The sequence below is a fragment of the Polyodon spathula genome, chromosome 9, assembly GCF_017654505.1.
Source record: "Polyodon spathula isolate WHYD16114869_AA chromosome 9, ASM1765450v1, whole genome shotgun sequence".
Lineage (NCBI taxonomy): Eukaryota > Metazoa > Chordata > Actinopteri > Acipenseriformes > Polyodontidae > Polyodon > Polyodon spathula.
Window position 1 is genome coordinate 31,098,110 of NC_054542.1, and position 25,555 is coordinate 31,123,664.

At 36.0% G+C, this 25,555-nt stretch overlaps 1 protein-coding gene across 3 annotated transcripts in view; it reads right to left on the reverse strand.

Moving 5' to 3' along the window:
* LOC121320658 (neuronal membrane glycoprotein M6-b-like) overlaps nt 1–25,555 on the reverse strand; it is a 44,956-nt gene that overhangs the window by 12,264 nt on the left and 7,137 nt on the right. Inside the window, exon 1 of one of the 3 annotated variants that reach the window (XM_041259189.1) lies at nt 3,512–3,951. The exons of 1 other annotated variant lie outside the window; for it this stretch is intronic. In XM_041259189.1, the coding sequence (XP_041115123.1) occupies nt 3,512–3,572 (61 nt within the window). In that variant the 5' untranslated portion in view covers nt 3,573–3,951. Of the gene's footprint in view, nt 1–3,511; nt 3,952–25,555 lie in introns of those variants that run through there. One more of the 3 variants, XM_041259191.1, reaches the window with a different exon arrangement.

Below are 25,555 nucleotides of genomic sequence, written 5' to 3' on the forward strand. Positions count from 1 at the left end.
CCTTTTTGAAAATGAAGGAAAAGCTTTGTGAACAGTCCAGTAAGTCAGTAACCTAAGCCGGAACACAGAATCTTCAGGTTAACTAATGTAACTGACTGCTAAACTGCATGTTTTTAAAATCCTGCAGCTACTGCATACTAGCCTACCTGTACAGTAAGGTGATCTAAGCAACCATGATGAAGAAAGCTAGCTGTGTGTGCATTTCAGAAGTTTATACACATTTGATCACTATGCTATCTAGCTGTCAACACACTCTGCTGTTTCTCTGTTGTATTAACAATAACTATGATGTACAAAGACAAAGCAAGAACGAGTTATGTAAAAATATATTTTATGCATGAATGGGGGAATTGTGGCACATTAAACCATTTCATGTGATGTAGTTGCACATGTCTTGCAGAAGGGCTAACTGATAATAATTATGTTGCAGCTTGAGTAATTAATTTCTAAGACAGATTTAAACTAAAACTAAAATGAATCTCACTCGTTGTCCTTTGCAGTTAGCACAGCACTGAAGGAACGATTACTATGAAATCTGTTTAAACGCCCTTGATAAAATACAAACTCTATGATGACAACAGTGTGGTGCTGCACATGGCTTTTTATTTTCTTAAATGTTTATTTTTTCTATTTACATTTGGGTTTTAAGTATTTCTCCTGTCCCCTGTTTTTGTGAATTGCTCATCTGTGGTGATATTTTGTGTTCAATGAAGTTAGATACATAGAGAGCTGTAAAAACAAGCTTGGTCCTCAGTTGGTGTATTCACAAATAAAATGCATACTGAATACACACAAAAGCAAGAACAAGTTATCAGATTTATCAGAATGTACACAAGCATAGTTTCAGTAGAGTTTTTATAAATACTGTGTTTGGCCCACAACATGTTAAACCACATTGATAGCTACATTAAATGAATCTGTATTACAGCGGGATTTCTTTGACCAGTTGAGACAGATTAAGCAGGAAAAGGTTACCTTTCTCATTCCAAGAGACAGCATTGCTAGAAAATCATCAAAATACTTTTTTCTCTACACTTATACTTCTGATACAAATTGTACGGTTTATGATGTACAGTGCAATGTTATTATTATTTTAGTTGTTACCTTTTTGCATTGTGCACAATCATTCCAGCTCATTGAATCTGCCTACATGTTACATCCCCATTTAGAGCCCATAGGTCAAATCTGTCAGTTGTTGTATGCTTAACATTATAACTATGGAAGAGCCTTGTGAAAATATCGTCGATGGATCTTACATAACATCTAGTAAATGAAAACTGCACCACACTGGCAACATACAGAACCAGTATAATAGTAAGTTTTGCGTTCTGTGACTGATGTTAAGCTACTAGATTGGTTTTCATTAGCACAGCTTTTTATGAGAATAGTTCAAACTCTTTCCAAAGGCAAATCAAACAGGAAAAAATATACAATGTTACCTACTATAGGGGCTTGCTTTGTTAAATGGAAACCAGAGACATCACTGATCTCACCCTAATGGTCCCTGATGCAAATTATTTTTTAGCTTCATACTATTAAAAGCAATGTTTACAATTAATCTTTAAACTGTACTTTGCCTGACACTATTAACAGAGGCTATCCATTTATCTTTGACACCAACTATTTTTTTTTATATAGTAAGGCTTGAAGCCAGGGTGCATTTAGGTGAGTTCTACTATTATTAATTACAAACACTGAAGGCTCTACTTTGTATAATACAAGTGCGGTTTAACGATTTAAACAAATGAAAGCCACTTATTGTAAAGATCATCATAACTCGATATGACATGTTCTTGCACTTTTGACTTCAGTTCATAAAGGTGAAATGCAATCTTGAACTGAAATAACCATTCTTCCAGTGCTGTAGATTCCCTACAAAATACCCTTCCAAATTAAAACTTTTGCAGCACTCATAATACAGACAGTGGTGAGACATATGTCTTCAAATAAATTCCAATAAAAATGACCAAAATATTTAGATATGTTTGGCTCCCTCAAAATGTCCTGTCTTGTAAAAATTCAAGAGCACACCACAACTAGACATGCAATTATTTAAACTGCTTTGTTCCATTACTGTCCTTCACTATTTGACAACTGTGTACATCTTTTGTTAAAATGCTAGTGTTAGAGCTTTGTTGTTTAGTCATTTGACACATTCACTCAAGGGGACAGAATTTAAAAATAACAGAGGAAAATGATTTTGTGAAACTTGCTTTGAAAACACAGAGCTAGATTCTCAATGCACTTAACTACACATGTTATTGTCATTAGCACAGTTTTTCCTTAAGAAAAGGAAAACCACACCAAATAAGGTAATAAGATGTTAAAATATGTAATTCAGTCAGCTTATTTAAGGGGCTTGTGAGTATTAAGTTTATCAATTTACTCCAAGTATTAACATATTGCACTACTTGGAGTAAATTGCTTTGAGTCTCAAAATGTCTGTTCTCAAAGTAAAGCTTTAACTCGCTGCACTGTGTTGATTAATTGCTCACAACATCCTAACCCTTTAGAGGACAGGCAGGCCATTAAAACAAATGGAAAGCCTAATTTTGCTTTTTTTGGATTGATTAATAAATACATGTCAGGTGTGGCCGTAATTACAATAAAAGCGTTTCAGCATTGTGGTATTCTCCCATAAAAATGAAGCTATTGCATAAATTCAAATAAGACATATAAACTTAATCATAAAAAAACAAAGGTCACCCATTTATCACTGTCAAGAAGGTGGTGAGCTAAATTCACAAGGCTCTTTAATAGAGACGCAATTATCTGCTTGTAAAAATTAGTGTTGTGCTATAAGGACAACAGCATGTCATAGTGAAAATGATTAATCACATCAATGCATTATGAAACAATACAGTATTAGCACTGTTGGAGATCATTCCTAATCACAAAGCCCTGTATTTCTAAACAATCAGTCCTCGACAACCTTACTGTTTTACATCTTTAATCGCTAACCACAGTTTCTTATCACCCACATTAAGGAAATCATATGTCAGATTTGCTAGTAGATGTTATTTTGTACACTGCAGTAACTCATGTACCAACCAGTGCCATATAAAAAGAATCTGCTTACAAAGACCTTGAGGCGTATTCATGCTGTATTGAAATAGTGTAGGGAATGGGAATCTACAAATGCATTAAAAGCATTAAAACAAAAGTAAAGAGCATGATGTAAATAAACAGCATGTTTTCAACAATCACATTAAAACGTATAATGGATGCTGAAGTAGACTGCAGGAAATTAATAAATTGATACAAAACACAAACACATACGTATGCACTTTTGTAAAAAAAAGAAGTGTCAGAAGAATTCTTTATGCCTCCTAATTATGCTTTACTTAGTTTACTCATAATCAACCATACATTTTATGGATGTTTCAAACAGAGCAGAAACTAGACCACTTTGTGCTGCTGGGTACCACAATTAGCTGCAAGTAGGTTAAACCCATTTGTAAACAATCTATGAAAAGCATTAAACTGCCCCATTGTTGGGGCTCAGTGGTACCTTTTTTCTCTTGGCTTTGCTCAGGATTTTCGTCCGCTGCAGTTTCCATGGCTGGCTTCATCCCATCAACCAAAAATGTTTTCCTTTACAAGCACTTTTCTCTCTTCTTCTCTCGCTCCCTCTCTCTCTCTCTCTCTCTCTGCTCACCCCCCCTTTTTTCTTTTTACAGCAACAGTATTGGTGATTGAGCGTCTCTGTACTTCTCTGTATATTACGGTTCTTTCCAAGATGCAAAGGTCTTGTCAGATCTGATTTTGTTCAACTTACTGGTCCGTAAAAAATTCTGCCAGCAAACGTTCAGCCGCACTTAGAATCCCAATTAGAAAATGGTCTTTCTGTTTTCGAAATCTGTTTAGGATTCAGCCCTGGTTACAGTGGGAAGAGCATTCACTAAAACCCCCCTCTTCCTCTTTGGTTAGGAGGCTTCCAATGAATGACAATCAAGGGCTGCAACTGAAGAATAGATGTATTACATCACAAGTGGGTATGTGTGTCAGAGTGAAAGGAACCCCCTCCGCTCCCAGAAATCAGCAGTGATGAAAGCCTTCTTATATGCTTTCTCCTGGGAGAATGCTTGTCATTGCACAATCACAAGCCTTTCTTTCCCAAGGGACCCCAGTTAGTGTGTGCTCTGCATTTTGATTTATTCCATATGCCCTCTGCTCTTGCAGCATACATTAAGTCTCTTACCACGGTCTCCGCTCCATATGGTGACTTAATGTGGAAAAATAAGGTTTTGGTTTCCACCACAGTCTGCAGCTAATTAAGTGTTTGCTTTCTGGTCTTCAGGCAAATAAATCTTACTACATTACCGAGCTTGGTAATTCAGAGGTCATTACAGATAATAATCTTTTTCTCAATTTAAGATTTATTTCACAATGTCCATGTTTAATATACACCTCATTTTTAAGCTCCAGGATTCCTTTTATCCCGAAGTCTCATGCCTTTCAATTATTATGAATCATGACAACATTTATCTATATTAAATGGTAAATCCTAACATTGAAGTTGAAGTTCTAATTTGCTTGCTTCTATTTGTTGTCAAGGAGCCCATGGGAGATACCTAACATTCACACAGAGTGTTAACAGGTTTATATAAACTATATATCAGTCTTGTGATAAAGGTTTGTATTCATGTAATGAAAACAAGTGTACCCAGTGCAAAAGCATCTGTTATCATCAAAACGTTTAAAGTGCTTATCAACACGGTACGACTGGTTCCTATAACACTGTATAATGTTTTTAGTAATGGACTTTAATGTAGAAAATAACCAGTACCCATATGGGTATTAATTTAATATCAAGGCCTAGACTGAGTGTAAAATTTGAGAAAACAATGGAGCATGACACTAGTAACAACAATGCCTTGCAATACCATGACAACCTCTAGTTTAGCTCAATATGTCATGCTGCTTAGATTACTGAACTAGAACAATTCTAAACCTCATGAATCGCCAATCAGCTTCTGAGTAGAACACTAATTATACTGCCCTCTAAAGCTAGTAGGACTTCAGAATCTTGAAACTACATAGATTTAAAGTTGTCTGAGTGATCCAGACCAAAATATAACATTAATATAACAAGTTCAGTTTATAATAGAATTAATATCCTCTGCAGCGGTCAATACCTCTGGGTAACTGACCTTCTCTTCTGTTAAGTTCTATTATGGCAAACCTCAATGGTAATTCAATTGTCATGCTTTATGGTATGTACAGTCAGTGCCGCTTTATCGGGACGTCTCGAGAGAAGGAAAAATATCCTGAATAAGCGGCTGTCCCAATTAAATGAGAGGCAGTTGAGACAATCTTTGTGACGCTTTTTTGATTCTTAATGTAAAGAAAAAGAATGAAGTAACATCACATTATGATTAAATGTTAAATACAGAATTTAAGATATGAGTCAATGTTTTTTTTTTTTATTCATAAACAAAATTAATCGCATCTGCGATGTTGACACGCCAACTTTCTTTGCAACAACAGTCTGTGAAACCACAGTAGACTCCTCCTTCTTCAAGAGTCCAACGTGGTTTACGCAATTTACACAAGTCACAGTGTAATCACGTACTGACTGCACTGTGCTGCTGTCTTGCTCTGAATAGCGACGAGGTGTCCTGCATTATATATATTTCACGTGACTATAGGATATATATCTATATCTATATATATATATATATTATATATATATATATATATATATATATATATTATATAATATACATATATGTAACCGAACGCTTCATAACTGGGGGGAATGGTCTTGGCATTTTTCCTATTTTGTTGCCTTACAACCTGGAATTAAAATGGATTTTTATTTGGATTTCATGTAATGGACATACACAAAATAGTCCAAATTGGTGAAGTGAAATGAAAAAAATAACTTGTTTCAAAAAATTCTAAAAAATAAATAACGGAAAAGTGGTGCGTGCATATGTATTCACCCCCTTTGCTATTAAGCCTCTAAATAAGATCTGGTGCAACCAGTTACCTTCAGAAGTCACATAATTAGTTAAATAAAGTCCACCTGTGTGCAATCTAAGTGTCACATGATCTCAGTATATATACACCTGTTCTGAAAGGCCCCAGAGTCTGCAACACCACTAAGCAAGGGGCACCACCAAGCAAGCGGCACCATGAAGACCAAGGAGCTCTCCAAACAGGTCAGGGACAAAGTTGTGGAGAAGTACAGATCAGGGTTGGGTTATAAAAAAATATCCGAAACTTTGAACATCCCACGGAGCACCATTAAAGCCATTATTAAAAAATGGAAAGAATATGGCACCACAACAAACCTGGCAAGAGAGGGCCGCCCACCAAAACTCACGGACCAGGCAAGGAGGGCATTAATCAGAGAGGCAACAAAGAGACCAAAGATAACCCTGAAGGAGCTGCAAAGCTCCACAGCGGAGATTGGAGTATCTGTCCATAGGACCACTTTAAGCCATACACTCCACAGAGCTGGGCTTTACGGAAGAGTGGCCAGAAAAAAGCCATTGCTTAAAGAAAAAAATAAGCAAACACGTTTGGTGTTCGCCAAAAGGCATGTGGGAGACTCCCCAAACATATGGAAGAAGGTACTCTGGTCAGATGAGACTAAAATTGAGCTTTTTGGCCATCAAGGAAAACGCTATGTCTGGCGCAAACCCAACACCTCTCATCACCCCGAGAACACCATCCCCACAGTGAAGCATGGTGGTGGCAGCATCATGCTGTGGGGATGTTTTTCATTGGCAGGGACTGGGAAACTGGTCAGAATTGAAGGAATGATGGATGGCGCTAAATACAGGGAAATTCTTGAGGGAAACCTGTTTCAGTCTTCCAGAGATTTGAGACTGGGACGGAGGTTCACCTTCCAGCAGGACAATGACCCTAAGCATACTGCTAAAGCAACACTCGAGTGGTTTAAGGGGAAACATTTAAATGTCTTGGAATGGCCTAGTCAAAGCCCAGACCTCAATCCAATTGAGAATCTGTGGTATGACTTAAAGATTGCTGTACACAGCAGAACCCATCCAACTTGAAGGAGCTGGAGAAGTTTTGTCTTGAAGAATGGGCAAAAATCCCAGTGGCTAGATGTGCCAAGCTTATAGATACATACCCCAAGAGACTTGCAGCTGTAATTGCTGCAAAAGGTGGCTCTACAAAGTATTGACTTTGGGGGGGGTGAATACTTATGCACGCTCAAGTTTTCAGTTTTTTTGTCTTATTTCTTGTTTGTTTCACAATAAAAAATATTTTGCATCTTCAAAGTGGTAGGCATGTTGTGTAAATCAAATGATACAAACCCCCAAAAAATCAATTTTAATTCCAGGTTGTAAGGCAACAAAATAGGAAAAATGCCAAGGGGGGTCAATACTTTCGCAAGCCACTGTATATATATATATATATATATATATATATATATATATATAGCCATATATATATATATATATATTCATTATGTATACTACTATGCTTGATTTGCATATATTATATATATATATATATATATATATATATATATATATATATATATATAGCCAAAAGTTTTCAACTAAGTTGATGTCTGGCACAGTTTACTGAAAAGCAAACTTTATTTAAGGAATAAAACATACACTGCTTTGTGAGTTAAATCATTGTGGATAGGGCTCTTAAATCTTACAAAATTTATGAAAATGATGTTATATCTGACAAGGTTTAAATCCTATGCAAACAATGTTCCACAGCTTCCAAGTCCACTGCTTAATTCAAAAAAAGACTTCAAATGCAGACGGTGTCCTAATTATTTCATGACTAACACTGCGTCCGGAAACAGGGCTTGCCATTAAGGTTGATGTACTAAGATAAAAGAGACTCAATAATCACAAGCAGATGCCAGCTTCTAGAGGATTACAACAGCCACTCATTGCTTTTAACAACATAAGCGTATACAGAATAAAAGAAACTTGGGTATGGCATTTAGTTCTTCCCTTGTCATCAGTAAAGCACAGCAGTGATGTTGCTGGAATTTTTGCACTGTGTAGTAATTCACCCCATAACTCTGCCATCACCTTACACTTGACAGATTACAAACTATCTCAAAAATAGTAATACAGCATTGTAGAACATGTTATAAATTGAACTGTAGCAGCTTTAAGAAATGATTAGAAATACAATAAAATATATTATTCAGAATGATCAGGGCCAGGGGGTATTCACAAATTGTATTTCTTCAGATCACTGAATTATTACTGTGTAATTGGTAGTATGACATTCCTAATCAAGAGACGTCTGGGAAAAAGTTGAGGGAAATGAATCTATTTAGCCTAGAACAAAGAATTAGAGGTGGACTTTATTGTTTTTAAAATCTTAAAACGAGTTGACAAAGTTAACCCAAGCCAATTTTTTTTTTTAACTCAGCACTGATACCAGGACCAGAGGACATTGTTATTACAGCAATTAAGTGGATACAGACTTAGGACAGAGGGAGACCATGCATACAGGACACTAAGCCTGTTCTCAAACCACTGCTGCAGGACCTTCTTCTGGTGGTAGGAAGTGCACTTTTCTCTGGTCGGAATAGTTCAAGTTTCTCAGAATTTCTACCTTATCTTTGCACCATGCCAGCTGCCATGTGCATATGACTGTAATCAGCACAAAACATGGATTCTCAGTCAAGGTTACTTTCAAGGCTATTGTTCCAAGGTGACAGAAACAAAGCAAACCTCCAAACACACAGGTAACGCTATCTTGTCAGTGAAAAGATTAACTGACGATTATCTCACAGTGTGTGTGTGTCATTCACTTTTCCAAATCACCATCATTGTTTTGAATTGGATTTAAGAACAATAAACTTTTACTAATTTTAGTAATTTTGCAGTTTGCTGTACCTTTACCATGCTTATACATTGTGTTCACCTGACTTTACCAAGGGTAACCATGTTTAACAATGCCTTACATAAGTTTTTGTGACATACCCATCTGTGCTTTAACAAGCTTTCTCAATACTTCCTTTGCTTGATAAACTTTGCAATGTTTCTACCATGACATACCACAGTCAAATTTCCTAAAGGTATAGTGGTCCCAATTCACAAAACTCCCAAGGCTGTTAAAGACTGTGTCTGATTCTGCAAGGACATGATTATCTGCCGTCCTCTCCCTGAGATCCTCCTTACACAATGTACAGGCCTTCTGACTCTTGTTTTCCTTTTACTAAACTATCCAGTTTATATGAATCCAAAGAGTTTTAACATATTTTGTGATAGTTTCCAATAGTAAATATAGTTAGAAATAGTTTATAAATATGTATGGTACAGTGCAGTCATATATTTGTAGAAAGTGATACTGTAATAGTGAGCTACTGCATCTTTTTTGTGACATCTCATAAGCACATTGAGTACAAGCAGAAGGAAGTGTAACAAGTTACAAGCACATAAACACACTACAAAACATCCTTTCATAGTTTATGTTTATGCAAACTGTGGGAAAGTAGGAAAAAACAGATGAGAACGGTTACAAATCCGATTTCGAAACGCATTCCAAGTTTCAACAGTAAACCAGAAGAAAGGAACTTGAGAATGCCTAAGGGAGGCTTCAGAGGTTTAAAAGCATGAAACTTTGCAAAATCAAAAGTTTAAACGATACTTCTTTCTCATGTCTTTAATATTGAAATTAGTTCACGTTCTTATATCCTTGGGTAATGAGGTCTCCACCACTAAGCGATGAAGTCTTGAAAATCTCTTAACGGTCCCATTAAAAGTAATATGCATCTGCTGAATATGCATATACAGTCGGCGCTGCCTAATAGGGATACTGATAATTAGGACTTCTGCTTAAATGGGATACAGGGTCAGGGTGTTTCTTCCCAATGCTGTTTATGTCGTTTAATTGGAACATCACTTCGTATTTTCAAATGATAAAGGGAGATTTTCAGAGCTTTTCAGAGTTGGCGTGCCAACATCGCTGGTGCCTCACCTTGTGATGTGATGTCATTATTTTTCATTTAATGCAGAAATAAATAAAAAAACAGCGATTCATTTTGTTAAGGAATAAAACAAAAGACAATCGAATTTTATTTAAAATTCTAATGTGAATTAATTATTTTTCTTTTTCATTTAGAAATAATAATAAAAAAAAAAAAACTGTAACTCTCAACTGCCTCTCGTTTAATTAGGACAGCAGCTTATTCTGGTTATTTTTACTTCTCCTGAGGCGTCCTGTTAGGCGTTGCAGACTGTATTAGGCATTATCCTCATTATTTCAATAATTTAATATTTTAGTGTTAAAAAAAGCACGCTCAGTACTGTAATAAACTCAGAGTAGTAAAATATAGATTACAATTGTTTTGTGACTCAAAACAAATGTTTTTTGTTTTTTTTAACATTTTAGTAGCAATATATAGACTTCTTTTTTGTTAAAAAGAAGTGCAGGTTGCCCTTTGAAACCACTTTTTTTTTGTTAATAACTCTGCCCAATTTTTCAGCCTATAAATACGGGAATGTTGTTGTGTCCATTAGCAAGCTTTAACGTGGGAATTGTAATTAATTTCTCTATTATTAAAATCAATTATGCATAGATACCAGACGGAGCCCATGAGAACCTGCCCGTCTCTATGAATCCTGCAGGCCATGGGTCTTCACGGGTGAATAAATACTTAACATCTATTCAACCCTCCTCTCAATACAGAATAGCGAATAGCATCACTCTCACAATACAAACCTCTGCATTGTATGCTGCTTCATCATCATTCATATCTCAGCTATGACATGAGAAAAAAAAAGAGCTCTGATGGGAAACATGGGGTAAATTACCATATACCGTCAGCACAACAAGGACCCTGCTTTTTAAATTGGGACTATTTATTTAGCAGAAGGTATCAGTCTAATTCTGTGAAGTTAGGAACAAAGCTCATTGGAACTTTATGGAACCTTCAAACGAATGTTTTCAGAAAAACTGACATACTTTCTACATTTTATATGACTCAATTTAAACTTACAACCAGGGCCTTCATGTAATAGCTGTGTGTGTGTGTAGTGTGTGTGTGTGTGCACGCTTTTCTTGAAATAAAGTTGCTTTTTTTCTGGTCATAGCTAGGATCAGTTGAATATGCAAATAGAATGTAATATACATTTTAAGCTAATCATGTTATTGGTATCACCAAACACAAAGTTTCTTGTACTTCTCATATACAGATCAGCACAGTTTATCCTATTCAGCAGATATAGTTTATAATTGTACAAGGTGTTACCAAATTATGAGATTCATGCATTAGCACAATAAAGTATAAACGTTGTTGAACAAAAACACGTACAATTTTTAGGAGAAGGTTGCCAACTTGAGCCCCACCAATGTTAGTCTGAATAAACTGGTCCAAAGTTCTGCATCTTGATTAGTTAAAATTATGCTTAACACATCTTAACAAAAGCCCTAGTTTATCCCTTAAATATTTACATTAAAAAATGTAACTGAGAGTAATAAATCAACTAGAACAGCATTTTTTAAAGTGTGGGGTCAAGGACCTCACAATGTTTTCCACGATCTCAATCCCCAGCAGTTATGGGATCTCTGTGGGGTATGTTGACCCCATAACCCAGACTAGTGACTTGTGCTGCTGAAAATAAAACCATTGAGATGTGTGTATGTTTTAATCTTAGCAGGACATGTTGTTCTGCAGTATTTTAATGAATCCCATTTTCAACTAAGCCCTCATGATCAAAAATCACTTCTTAGGTAATAACTTCAAAATACAAAATAATTGTGAGGTAATTAGAATTAGAATTAGAATTAGGTAATTAGAGGTAATAAACCTATCCAAAATTTTGTTTGCTGAATCAAATTGGCTGTATGTAGCAGGGGCTTAATGACTGTTATTCTGTTTATTGCCAGTAGCAGCTCAAGATTGTTTACTGTCAGCTGTAAATGAACCTATTATGCATATCGTATAATAAAGTGACACACAAGTATGCATCCTCTAATTGCATATATTAATATTGGTCAAAAATGGGTAGAATCATTTATTAATATGGCATCCATTACTAAATAGCCTAGGAGTCTGTCTGTGTGGAGTTTACATGTTGTTCACGTGGGTTTTCTCCGGGTACTCTGGTTTCCTTCCACAGTCCAAAGACATGCTGTTCAGGTTGATTGGTTACTCTAAATTGCCCTCTGTGTGAGTGTGTGTGTGCGGTGCCCTGCGATGGACTGGCATCCTGTCCAGGGTGTACTCCTGCCTTGCGCCCTGTGTCTGCCGGGTTAGGTTCTGGCTCACCGCGACCCTGTTAAGGATTAAGCTGATAATGGATGGATGGATATATATATATATATATATATATATATATATATATATATATATATATATATATATAAATGACATACATGAGGAATACCTTACATTTACTGTGCCAGCTGATGTCATTATAGCATATGAATTACAAATATTGTATGGTACTGCACTACCACACATTAGAACTATCTGTCATCTTTATTTTGCTCCTCAGCAAGCCCAGTAACATTGAATAGACTCATCTGTCTGGATTTAAGACAGTAGATTATGTGTGAATGACTCAAATATATAAATAAGAGAATTATTATATTACAAACCTCCCCCAAGAGACTTGCACACACTGTTAGAAATATTGCTTCCATTATCTTGGTACACCAAGGGCCATGTTCCAGTCCAAATCAATTAAACAAACCCCACTAAGTGTAAAGGGTTAAAAACAGTGTCATCAGCTGTGATGTGGTTATAACCTAGCTAAAGGTTAGTGGTTTCCACTTCTAAACCATAAAGAGCACAAATACATAAAGCTGACAATAGCATAATGTTACACTTGTGGTTACCCAGAAAAACAAACAAAACAAAACACTGTAACCAATAAAAATGGACAGCAATATAATTTGTCATACAGTAGTAATTCAACATTATTGTAACGGTATACTTCCATACATATCCAGTAGTCTTTCTTGACATAATTCTAAAATATATGCTTCTAATAGGCTTTGTCAAACATGATTACATTCAGTGTCCAAAGGGGCAAGTACTGCTTGTTTTATTCATGTAATTATAATATTGGTGGCAGCCTATCAAGAGAAAAAAAAAAAAAAAACATTACCAATGTTGTTTACCAATTTCCTGCCACACCAAGACAATTATGGTCCGCCCCTCCACAAGTTAAGGAGTCTTATCAAATCATGAATGCCAACGCCACGAGCTTCAAACCAACATGGGTTCAGACTGGGACATTTGGGAAAGGCTCCATACACTACAGTGCTCTGTTCTGCTAGATCAGCAAAGTGTTGTTTTTTTTTTATTCGAACTTGGCAATTCCCTGTTTCTTTGTGCTGACTGCCACATATAGTGATCATTATAAGCAAGGCCTTTCTTTCCTTCTGACTGCTTCTGAACACATTTCCGGATAGTCTATTTAAGATAGACTGTAGTTGAATTGTTCAAAGTCTTGGTCTTTAGGAAAATAACTCTCTTCTTTTCTAGAAATAAAGACATTTTGACAAATCCAGCTTTCAGAACGGCTTGCTTCTTCCACCTCTTTAGTATTTAAAGTATAATTCTAGTAAACCTAAACTTTATGGAGACACATTTTCCTATATTGAAGAGGCACACATTATGTAAAATGTGTATTTGATTGTATTTGTTTTCCTCAACAATTAACCATAAGGTTTTACCAAACAATATTATACAACAGGAAAACATACAACATATGTACAAAACAAAACACAAAAATTTAAAAATGAAAACACTGAACAAAAGCAGCTAAGAAATAAAAGGCTGCCATGAACTGGGCGGTGCAGTGTTCCTGCTACAAAAAGAGGTCCCATTGTCACTCTCTTCCTATCTATACTTTTAAATTGGGATTTTAAAATCCCTAAACTAATTCCTGTTCTTTTCAGGCGAATTTAAATTACAAACCCTGATCCCGGTTTCACACTTGGTAATCTGTGGGTTTTAAACTTTCTATTTCATTGTTTACTCACCACACATGCCAACGAGGGATCCTTTTTATAGAGAGACACAGCTGACCAATCCTTGACTGTGATTCCCCGTAAACAACATTCAACTGGCAGCGCGTCACAGGAAGAGCGTCCCGCTCTCTCCTACAAACATACGCACGTGCCTGAGAAGCCAGTGACGTAACGCTGCACATGCAATAAATGTATGCAGATGTTTTTTTTGTGTTTTTATGTTTCTATTCTATTACAATTATTTCTGTTGTAAAGATAGCCCTGTTTACAGTGTTGAGTTATTTCCATTGTATAAAGTGCCATTATGTAGCCTATTAAAATTGGCAAAGCAATAAAATAAATAAATTAATTTTGTTTCTTCACACTTGAAAGAAACCTGTGTGATATGGTGGATAAATACTGTAACAAAAATAAGAATGATCCTTCAGTAGATTCAGGTCCAAAATCGATCTTTATTTATTACAACAATAACAATAATAAATGATTAAACACCATTTGAAAAAGGAATCTCAGGGTGGAACTATTCTGTTTGTTTACTTGTTTCTCTCTCTGCTTCACAACAACAACAAACATTCCCCCTATCACTGTTCTCCAGCACCAGCCAGTCCCGCCTCATCTCACTCCACGCCCAATCACCAGCAGTTCCTACGGTCTGTGCTCGTTGCCCATAGGCTGCTGGACTGATGCGAAACACAGCCCCTACCATTCCAAGCGCTCCTGCACTCCACAGACCCCACATTCGTTACAATATTAATACAATTACACTTCACTAACTTATTGATGTTAAATTATTGACCTCTGCATAGAAAATTACCTCAAATAAATGCATTTGGGCAAATACCATACACCCCCCTCTGCTGGCAAAGGTATTCAATTATTAATCCATCCCATTACTCCCCTGAGTCTAATTTCCACCAAAACGCCAGTCGTGGTTTAGTTATTCATCATGGTTTACAGTGATTTCACTGTAGTTTAATAATTGAATTAAAAAACATTAAAAAATCTGATACCAAACATGTGTCGTACTAGCTTTTAAGACAAGATGAAAAGGCCTTCCTAAACCACAGAAGATCGGCTGCATCCAGAAAGACAAGATAGGGCAAAGATGTTTTGGATGGTGCCCAGGATTTCTTCATTAAGATGTTTTGCACAGAAATCGCTTTCTATCGTTACTCATTATTACAGCCACATCTATGCGAAAGACCAAAGATCTACAGGGACCGGTCTCATGAATCTCCATTTATCTATTTAGAATATCAATCAAAGCACCTTGAATACTTGTTCACCTTTAGATGGTCCCTCCAGCAGATGTTATATAAAGCAGGTTTGACAGTATTATTAGTTCCCAACTAGGACTGCCACAAATCACATTACTTTAATAGACCTGGAACTCTTTTGCAGAGTATAAGTGTAGGCAGCATGATCACTAAAAGAAACTGTCAAGGAATAAACTACTCAAGTAACTACTTAGCAAGGAAATCTGAACTGGAGGCTATATGATCTGGAGGTTAAAGAACAGGGGCTTGTAACCAGGAGGCCCCTGTTTCAAATCTCAGCTCACTCACTGACTCACTTAACCTCCTTGTGCTCCGTCTTTCGGGTGAGAAGCTATTGTAAGTGACTGCAGCTGATGTATAGCACACACACCCTAGTCTCTGTAAGTCGCCTTGGATAAAGGTGTCTGCTAAATAAACAAATAATAATAACTGGCTATACATGAGCTATTACTGCATTATTAACTATTGAATGTTTACTTTATTCTCAATATTGGTATGACTGGTGTCACCTGCTTGAATATTCAATACTCTCAACTACTAAATCAGTTCAAAACAGTGACGCTGCAATCAGTCACGGACCTCAGCCACTTAAAGGAATTCTTGCAGTTGAATGTTGTAAGTTATATATTAAAACAAAGTATATAACAGAATTAGAGGACAACGAGTGTCTGTGTACGGGTTACACTAACACTAATCGGGCCCATTTTCTGTACAGTATGGTAAACCATGATAAAAAGAAGGTTAAAAGAATCATGCCAAACCATGAATAAGTTAATCACAGTAAAAGCATGTTACTGCAAATTGTATTGTGGCATCATGTTAAACTTTTTAAAGTTTGTATCTGTCAAACTAAGGCTGAAATCCTAGTCACTAGATGGAACTAACCCACAGCAAATTGTTCCTATTTTCTAAAAAGTAGGGAGACAATGCATTGCATTTCATTGATTCAAGCAGTATGTTATGGTGTAAACTCTGCTGTTTTAACCCACTTCAATATCTTAATTCAGAGGATAACAATGTGGGGTGCTTCCAATGGACAAATCACTACTGTATTCTCAAAATGAAACAAAACTGGGTGTCAATCAACAGCACACTGAATTAGCATCCAGCTGCCAATCCAGGGTCACAGAACAAAGAACAATTTCATCCACTGTTGTCATGACAATCAGCTTCTGTGAAACCACATCAGTTACTAACGATATGAATGAGGATGCAAGCATTTTTATTATTGTATTTCCACTGTGTGACTATAATGGCCTAATCCAAGGAATAATTATAGAGTAATCGAAGGTTATTATATTCTTTTTTAGGTCTGCTTATTTGTATAGCATTGGGCAAGTCATATTTTCTGTTTTTTTTTTTTTCTCTCACTACCTACTTGTATAACCATAAAGACCCTAAACATCAATGATAGATATGTTTTATGATTTGCACTTTAGTACCTTTAGTTTATAGTGAAACAAGCCAACCCCCACCAACAATGACATCATTCTCATTGCTATCTGTGGCTGTCTCCTGTGTAGGTATTGTTGTACATTTCACAAACACAATCCCAATTGTTGGGGATATATTTGCTCAGGATTATATTATAAATTAATCCTTAAATAAATCCAATACAACAATGTAACAAAACCGTCCCAGTAACTTTAATCCCTTCATTGCTCTGCTTTCTATCGTAATAAGCCTTTTATATATCAATATCTATTAAACAGTCAATGTTAAGGTAAAGAGTTTCTTTTGGAGGTTTAAAACTGTGTAAGGGATTTCAGAATTAGGAGCTTTGTGAACACCATCTGTCTGTATACATACTGTAGTGTTTAGTGCTTCTAATATAAGGCATGCCATTCACTGTAGCAGCACCAGGTAAAACGTAACTTAGAAACAGCACAAACTATGACAACTTTATGATAGTTAACCTAAAAAAGAATCGTTTCTGATGATTTCTGCAGATATAAAGCAGATTACTGCCCTCCTGCCCTGCACACCCCTGGAACTTGAATGTGTATAAGCAAAGTGTTTATATTAGTAAAGCTTTTGGTTCCTGGTGGTGTACTGAAAACAAATATTTCCAGAAAACTCTTGTCCCTGTGTTTAAGTTCAGACACTACCTGTAATGCAAACTGATGCCATCATGGTAAGAAACATAAATAATTCACACTCATTGTACTGTACAGGTACTCAAGTGTGGTTGAAGGCTTTGCTGAAATAAATGTGAACATGCAATGAAGCAGGGCGTGGAATGCCAATATATTAAACCAAAGGAATGCACAATGCTGTCTCAGCACAAAAGCAGTACGGTTGCCAGGATGAGAATCTGGAAAGAAAAAAATGTGCATTACAGTTTCTCCTTCTTCTGCAACACAGTAGAGAGTACAAGCAATATGCATGGAGTAGAGTCCCATTCGGACAAAACCTAACGGTACACTTGCTATTATTCTGTTATTCTCTATTGTTCTTTTTGTTTTATTGTTTACTACTATTTCCTCTAAAACACATTGCATTTTATTTGTCTTTGTTGTTCTAGGGATGTTGTTGCATTAAAAACAAAGGTGCATCTATTCAATGAGAAAAACATTTAGGAAGGTCTGGAGTCTCAGCACTGTCACTCACAGCATACGACCTCCTTTGCACTTCAAGCCTGAACGATGGGAGCAGACTTGGTTTATCTGGAGCTTGGTGAGTGCTCCTTCTACATAACAGCATACAAAAACAACCACTTTACAAGCAATAGGAAGTGGAACTGGAAGGGATGTTTACAAAGACTCCAAATATTTCTAATCCCTCGTGGTTAACAAAACTCTGGGGCGATAATGAAATATCTGCTATGAGCCCAGTTTTCCTTATGTATGCAAAAGAGCACAGTGAATCTATCTATCTTTCTATAAAGATTTTGAAGCAATATGTGCAGTTAGTCCCCCCAGAATATGAATCTGAACAGGATAGGATGATGATTGTTCCTTCTGGGGCTCCAACCGGAGCAAAAACCTACCAGTTCAGACAAATGTCTAGAATAGAAATCAATTCACAAAAGTGTTCAAAGATAAACAGCTTGCATTTAATCCCTGCACTTCTCATGGCCCTCTTCTGCTAAAGTATAAGATCCTATTTTCTTTGTGTTGGCATACCGGCATCTGCACCTTCTTCCCACACCCTATGGTGTCATTACCTGAACTCTGACCTGAAAGTGTATGCTGTTTTAATCCTATTTGCACCATGCTAAATCCTATTGCTAACAGCTGCAGTGTTCTATCAATAGAAGAAGCCACATCCGTCCCCAGACTCTTTAGCAGGCTAGCTATAGGTTACTGAGACAAACAGTATACATAATAATACAATCTAAGTCCAGCTATGCCATCATTCTCAGCTATGCCTAGCTCAAGTCTCTCTGAAGAATGAGTCATGTGTGTTCTTCAGCAGTACAGTACTTAACTTATTATTTGCTTACCCCCTCCGGGTTTGTAAAAGTTTCCATGGGACATAAAGACAATAATCATTTATTATAAACAATATGGACAAGCATAACCTTAGCCCTGTTAATTTAATTTAGCAAATATCCGGCTGAGCAGAGGGTTGATCTAATAGGCCATTTTTGAAAAACGTAAAACAGATACAGAAAAGATACAATAGAGCATACTTTTGTAGCCTTAAAAACCTGTCAGCCAAAACAGTCTCCATTTGTTTTTTAAATGGCACCTTCCAGATTACAGATTTTTTTTTTGTTATTTTCAATGATATAAATAGTTTAAATCGGGCCAATTATAGTCAGACAAGTACAGATGTTAACATTCAGTGTGACATATATTCTATATAACCAGATGTAAACCCTCAACATAATGTATTTTTTGGATTGAGGCCAAATGTTACAAAGTCTTCAGAGACCTGACTTTGGTTTGAGTTTTCTCAATTAAGTTTGTTTTCTGGTTAAGAGTCTTGACCACAGGTCATTTCAAAGAGCAACTTCCAGAATATTCTCACACTGCAAAAATTACAATAGCCTCATTATTAAGCTTCACTGCTTCTTTGGTAGTTTACAGATTAAGAAAAGCTCTTCCTCTTATGCATCAGTAAACCTCTACCTACAGGCAACTGTTTAAATATGCCTATTAGCATGTATTATAAATCATGTCAATATCCCAATCCTATGCATTGGAATGATTTTAGTAGAAGAGTTCTTGAGTAGATCTGTTTTTTTTGTGGATTACAATAAGTTCATTCTCGGTGTATATATAGGGTGTCTCTTGTTATTAGAGATGTCATCTCACACAGTTTTAGCACAGTAACCTTTTTTGGTGTCTAGAAGGAGGACAAAGCTATGCATATCATTGTGAATTGATGCTGAAAGTTTACTTTTTACATTAAGCACTGCACTGACTTGAGCTTGACTAAAGCATTCAATTTGTTTTATCTTGTTCCTTAAATCAGCTTTTCTTTTTAGTTTTTTTTTTATTTTTTTTTAGTTTTATATATATATATATATATATATATATATATATATATATATATATATATATATATATATATATATATTTTTTTTTGATTTAATGATTTAATGTTCACAACTTATTATAGCAGCTTTTTTATTTTTTAGATGTAATGGCAATATTTTGCTCAAGGCCCTAACACTCTCAGGATACAGAGGAACGTATATTCTCGTTCTCAATATAGAGAGGCACACTCAGGTGAAGATGATGTCAAAAATACTTGGGAGAGCTTGTGAAAATACTTCTTTGCAGTTTTATGTACTCCTGGGTAATAGAAATCTGTATTAATATGTGAGGGTAAGACAAAAACATTTCCATACTCAGACCAGGGTTCAGACTATGATTATGAGACCAGCATGCATCTGGAGAACAGCTAGATGTATAGATAAAGTTAAAGAGTATGCTGTGACAGAATACAGGAGTGCAATAATTTGAACCTAGTACTATACATGTCTCTATCAATGCTACTGTGGCTATTTCAGCATGTGTTTACTAGTTACAGTTATACCTTTAAAATGTGGCTGCTAAAAGCACTTTTAATGCATTTTACACAAAGACCAGAGTTACAACCCCCCCCCCCCCATTTTCATTCCAATTTCTGCTCTGCAGAGAGCAGTCATTTTTACAATCACACAGTCTGATTATATTTCAATGCAGCTGTCCTACAGTATTTCAGTGAAAAGGAGAAAACTATTTCAGAAATGCTAATCTGCTTAGCACATATATTTTGGAATGCCTTTAGTATTTTTTTTTTTTTTTTTGGAGGGTTAAGTACGCCATTTTCAATAACAAGACATCATCTTAACACTTTAGTCTTGGATTAAAATTCCTATTCACAGTTGAGCCACATATGTTACATTACAAGACAAAAACAACAGAAATAAATATCCTAGTATAAAGATAATATGCATGTGAAGGTTTGGCCTAAGTATCATGTTACAGTAAGTAACCAAAAACTTTACTAGATTATTATTAGTTTATTTAGCAGACACCTTTATTCAAGGCAATTTACAGAGACTAGGGTGTGTGAACTATGAACAGTCACTTACAACAACATCTCACCTGAAAGATGTAGAACAAGTAACTTCAAGATCACACAATAAGTCATTGGTTGAGCCAGGATTTGAACCAGAAGAGTGACTGGTTACAAGCCCTTTTCTTTAACCACTGGACCACATAGCCTCCGGATTACATAAGGTAATCTGATTATATTTCATGTCCCGTAAAGTATTCCAGATAAAACCTATTGGGGATTTAGAGAGCCCACAGTCTGTTACTGAAGGTGGATACTGGAGATAACAATAGGCCAAAAGAACAGTGGTTCTTTTAAGATTAAGACTAGCAAATACATGTAGCAGGGCGATTGCCTTGCACAAGGGAAATGTAGTGTTGCTGTAATTTATATGTGGACACAGGTTTGTTTTGTGTCCTTTATGGAGTTGTTGTGTTTGATTAAATTATTGTTTACAGATGGGCGCTCATGTGAGACTGTGCCAGTCCTCGACTAGCAGGTAGGCAGGTCTCAACTAAGTGTCTGTCAGCATAAAAAACATCTGGTGGAGCTCATTCTTGGAGACTGTACACAATGCTACACAGGAGGGCGCATTGTGTTTGCTCACGAAGACAGCACCCTCTCTGCAGGAGAACTACAGCTACGCAACCCTTAAATTACAGCTACGCAACCCTTAAACTACAGCTACGCAACCCTTAAACTACAACTACACAACCCTTAAACTACAACTATGCAACCCTTAAACTACAACTACACAACCCTTAAACTACAACTATGCAACCCTTAAACTACAACTATGCAACCCTTAAACTACAACTATGCAACCCTTAAACTACAACTACGCAACCCTTAAACTACAACTACGCAACCCTTAAACTGCAGACTGTACTCGTGAAGGCAGTGTCCAGCCGAGGCTATAAGAAGCAGGAGTCGCAGTAACAGAACCGGCTCATATGTAGGTTCGTTTAGGGGTTATTGATCCCATGTAATGTATAGCGAGGGTTATGTACTGTAACAAGAGCAGGACGCCTCATTCAGTAAGGCTAGCGCTCGCCCGGTGTGGCACCTTTTATTTGTAGTTTTTGTACTGTTTTTATTTTTGCCTTTTGTACAGTCTCCTATATCTGTCCTCTGTGCGCTATCATCGCTGGCAGCTTCACATAACCCCTTTGTTTACTTTGTGTTAATAAATCCTGCGCGCCTCTGCTAGCGTTTCAACTCCAACTTCCATGTTTCTCTCTCTTGTGTATCAGCGGTGACCGATACACGTAACAGGAGTGTCACTATATATATATATATATATATATATATATATATATATATATATATATATATATATATATATATATATTTTTTTTTTTTTTTTATTAACCTTGGGGTGTTGCTCGGAGGGGATGAGTGAAGGCTCCTCCCTCCTATTTAAACCCCAAGCTATGCTCTCTGTTTTGAGTTTTTTGTTTTCAACCATCCTCCCCCACTAAGTTTTCCTCCTTTGCAACAGCCGCGACACTATTATTTATTTTACCTGTGTTCACAATAAACAGTTTGGACGAATACAGCCTGTGTGAACCTATTTATTTTCATGGAGCATTACAATATACAGTATATCAGTGCTGCTGATGCAGTCGGTGGGAAATTTGGGCTTGCTTGGTATTGCAAGGCTCAGTGTTTTTTTCATACACCATCAATGATCAATTTTGAGTGAGGCATGACACTTTCACTGATTCATAAACATAAACTCACCCCTGATTGATTCTCTGCTTTAAGTTTTATTTATTATTATTATTATTATTATTATTATTATTATTATAATAATAATAATAATAATAATAATAATAATAATAATAATAATAATAATAATAATAATAATAATAATAATAATAATAATAATAATTATATTATATTATTATTATTATTATTATTATTATAGTATTATCAAAATAAATTATTATTATTATTATTATTATTATTATTATTATTATTATTATTAGAATTACAGTATTATATTCAAAAGTCCTCCTACAGTGCTTTTTGTTTATTTTTTTATTTTTTGGCACTGCAGTTAAGATTGGAAATCTTATGTGTGCGTATGGAAGTGTTTACCAGTGTTGCCAAACAAAACGAAAATACAAAGTATTTATTTAAAAAATACTTTTTTCTCTAAATTATGGTGTGTCCTGAATTTTTGGTAGACGTCATACAGGCATCAGAATCAGGTTTTAAAAACTGCAGCTGCAGACTCGGGTTTCGGTAGTAGGCTACTGACGGTGGATTTCGTTTTTCTTTTTGCAACAGCTATCGACGCCACCCAGGGAACATTAATAATGCTGATGATGTCATCAACAAGAGGCAGACTTTCGTTCTTGAACGACTGTACACCCATATACCCAAAGAGCTTTGTGCCAGTTGCTTGTTTGCTCAGATCATTTTATGAATAGCAATATGGACGACTTTTGTTAGTTTGAAACAAAATTTGTTTTATTACTGCAGTCAGCAAGTACTTTTATGAATATTTCCCAAGTTTCAGCACAATTGGATAAGTGCTTCTCTACATGTATGCAAAGTTCAAAAGTGTGATTTACATGAGTAGGTACAGGCTCCACTGTACACACATTGCTGAATATGCATTCAATTTTTTGTAAAATATAACAAAGTGTTAAAAAAGAATCTCACTTATATCTTTCTTAATTTCCTTGTCTCAAGTCCAAACCTACTATTAGCATTCCGGCAGCCAAAATCAGCTTCTGAGTTTTATAAAAAAATAAAATAAACAGAGATGGACAGGAGCCAAATATAACATTTACACTGCCATAAGGGGAGACAGATTGTGTGTGATAATGTCACTGAAACCACAGCTGACCAGAACAGCAAAATGTGTGGCTTGTTAACAAAGATAATTTTAACAACAAGATATGCAGTTAATCATCACCACAACAGTTGTGCATGGGCTTTCATGACTGCCACTTAAAATAGCTGAAAAATAAAAATCTGAAAACCTTATAAGATTACAAAAGCAATTAAAAGTTTAATACTAAATTCAGCTTGATCATTATTGGCCAGTCTCTGATCTATTTCAGCAAAAATTGCTTCTGAAAAAAACTATGAGATTGATTTTCAGAAGTGAGCTGGGGAAGCACATCAGTGACACACAGGCTTCAGTGCACAATGCCTTACCTACAATATGGGCTCCATTGCAAAGTACAATGCTTATATGCTTCCCCACCGCATTTCAGAAAAGATAGGTCTGGCGCAGTATGGTGTTGATTATTATGTTACTACCATTATCGATTACTGTCTGCTATATGAATATCCTACTGCATTATTTAAAAGCAAAGCATCCTATAAATGTGTCCTGTTTTTAACAGAATGGTGTCTGAACCTACTGTTAACAGCCTTTTAGAGTTCAACTAGTGTGCTATGAAATTAGCTTCAGTCAAGCTTGAAAAGGTCATCCAATTTTTTTTTTCTTTCTGTATTCTGTTAATACTCTGATTTAATCTGAAACATGTACGTGGAGTCACTGAGGCCAGGTTCCCACACATTAGCTTGTTTTTTTTTCATTTTTGGATTCAGCGTGAACTAGTGTCAACTACTGTTGATGCACATCCCTGTTGGTCTAATCCCTTATTTTCAAACGCAGTAGATCAGCCTTTTGGATATGCTAACGAAGAATCCTGTTCTCTGTGGGAAAACAAAAAGAATAATAATGGCTCTTTTTCCATCGCTACCATTGGAAAGTATTACATTGCCCCTTTTGCCACGAATTGACTGTGACAACTTAATATGACCCATATTAAAAGTTTTTTCCAAAACGGTTTTCTTGATCCCTCAAAGCTCTCCACGACTTTGTTTCATACTTGTGAGAGTCCACCAAACTGTGAGAAGTAATATTCCCTGTGAGCACCAAGCACTTAATGGGCCCTGTTTTGAAAAAACCAAAACTGTCATAGAGTCTAACTGTCATAACTCATATGAATGACAGACGGGCTGCAGTGAATTAAAATGTTAAAATTTGCATTTGGGTTCTGGTGATATTATAATTCAAAAAGACCAAAGACTAGAGTGATTTATGATTAAGTCACCAGAGATGCAAATAATAACCTAGAGTAATCACAGCTGCCAATTTTCTATAAAATATATGCGATATCTATTGTTAAACTGAATAGATTTTTAATTTTAAAAATGCAGTTAAACAAAAGAAAGTTAATCACTATCAGATTATCTTGCTTCTCTTACCAATAATCAAAGGCAGTGTTCTTTGTTGTGTTTTTGTTTTCTTGTTTGTAGATTAATGATTTAGCATTACAATCGCAAAATGGGCTGCAGCCCACAGTTTAAAACATGCACTCAGAATTCAAAGTAAACATGTTGGAAAGGGTATTATTACTTTGGGTACTTACGACTTCTGTATGGTTTATGACTCAATTATAGGACTTATCTGTGTATTATATAAATTTAGGGGTATCAAACTAGCAAGAAACTGTAGAGAACAATGTAAACTGTCCCATTCAGTAAGTACGTAATATCTTGTTAGTTTTATACAGTTACAAAAAAAAATGGCATTTGCTCATGGATTGGAACCCAAAGTCTGCTGAGGGTAGACACCCTCAACAGAACAGATACGCTTTAAACACACCAGGCTCCTGTACTGTAATACTGGAGGACTTTGTGACATGTCCAGAGGGAACACCTTTCAAGTGCTGTGCCAGAAACTGCTTTTAGTGTATTATGACATGGTTCAAGGACAGAAGCTTGTTCTAGGTTTCATTGTTCATTCTACTATAAGTGATTCTGTCTCGCTAGCCTGTCCTTCTGATAAATTGCTGAGGTCTGAAGAAGTT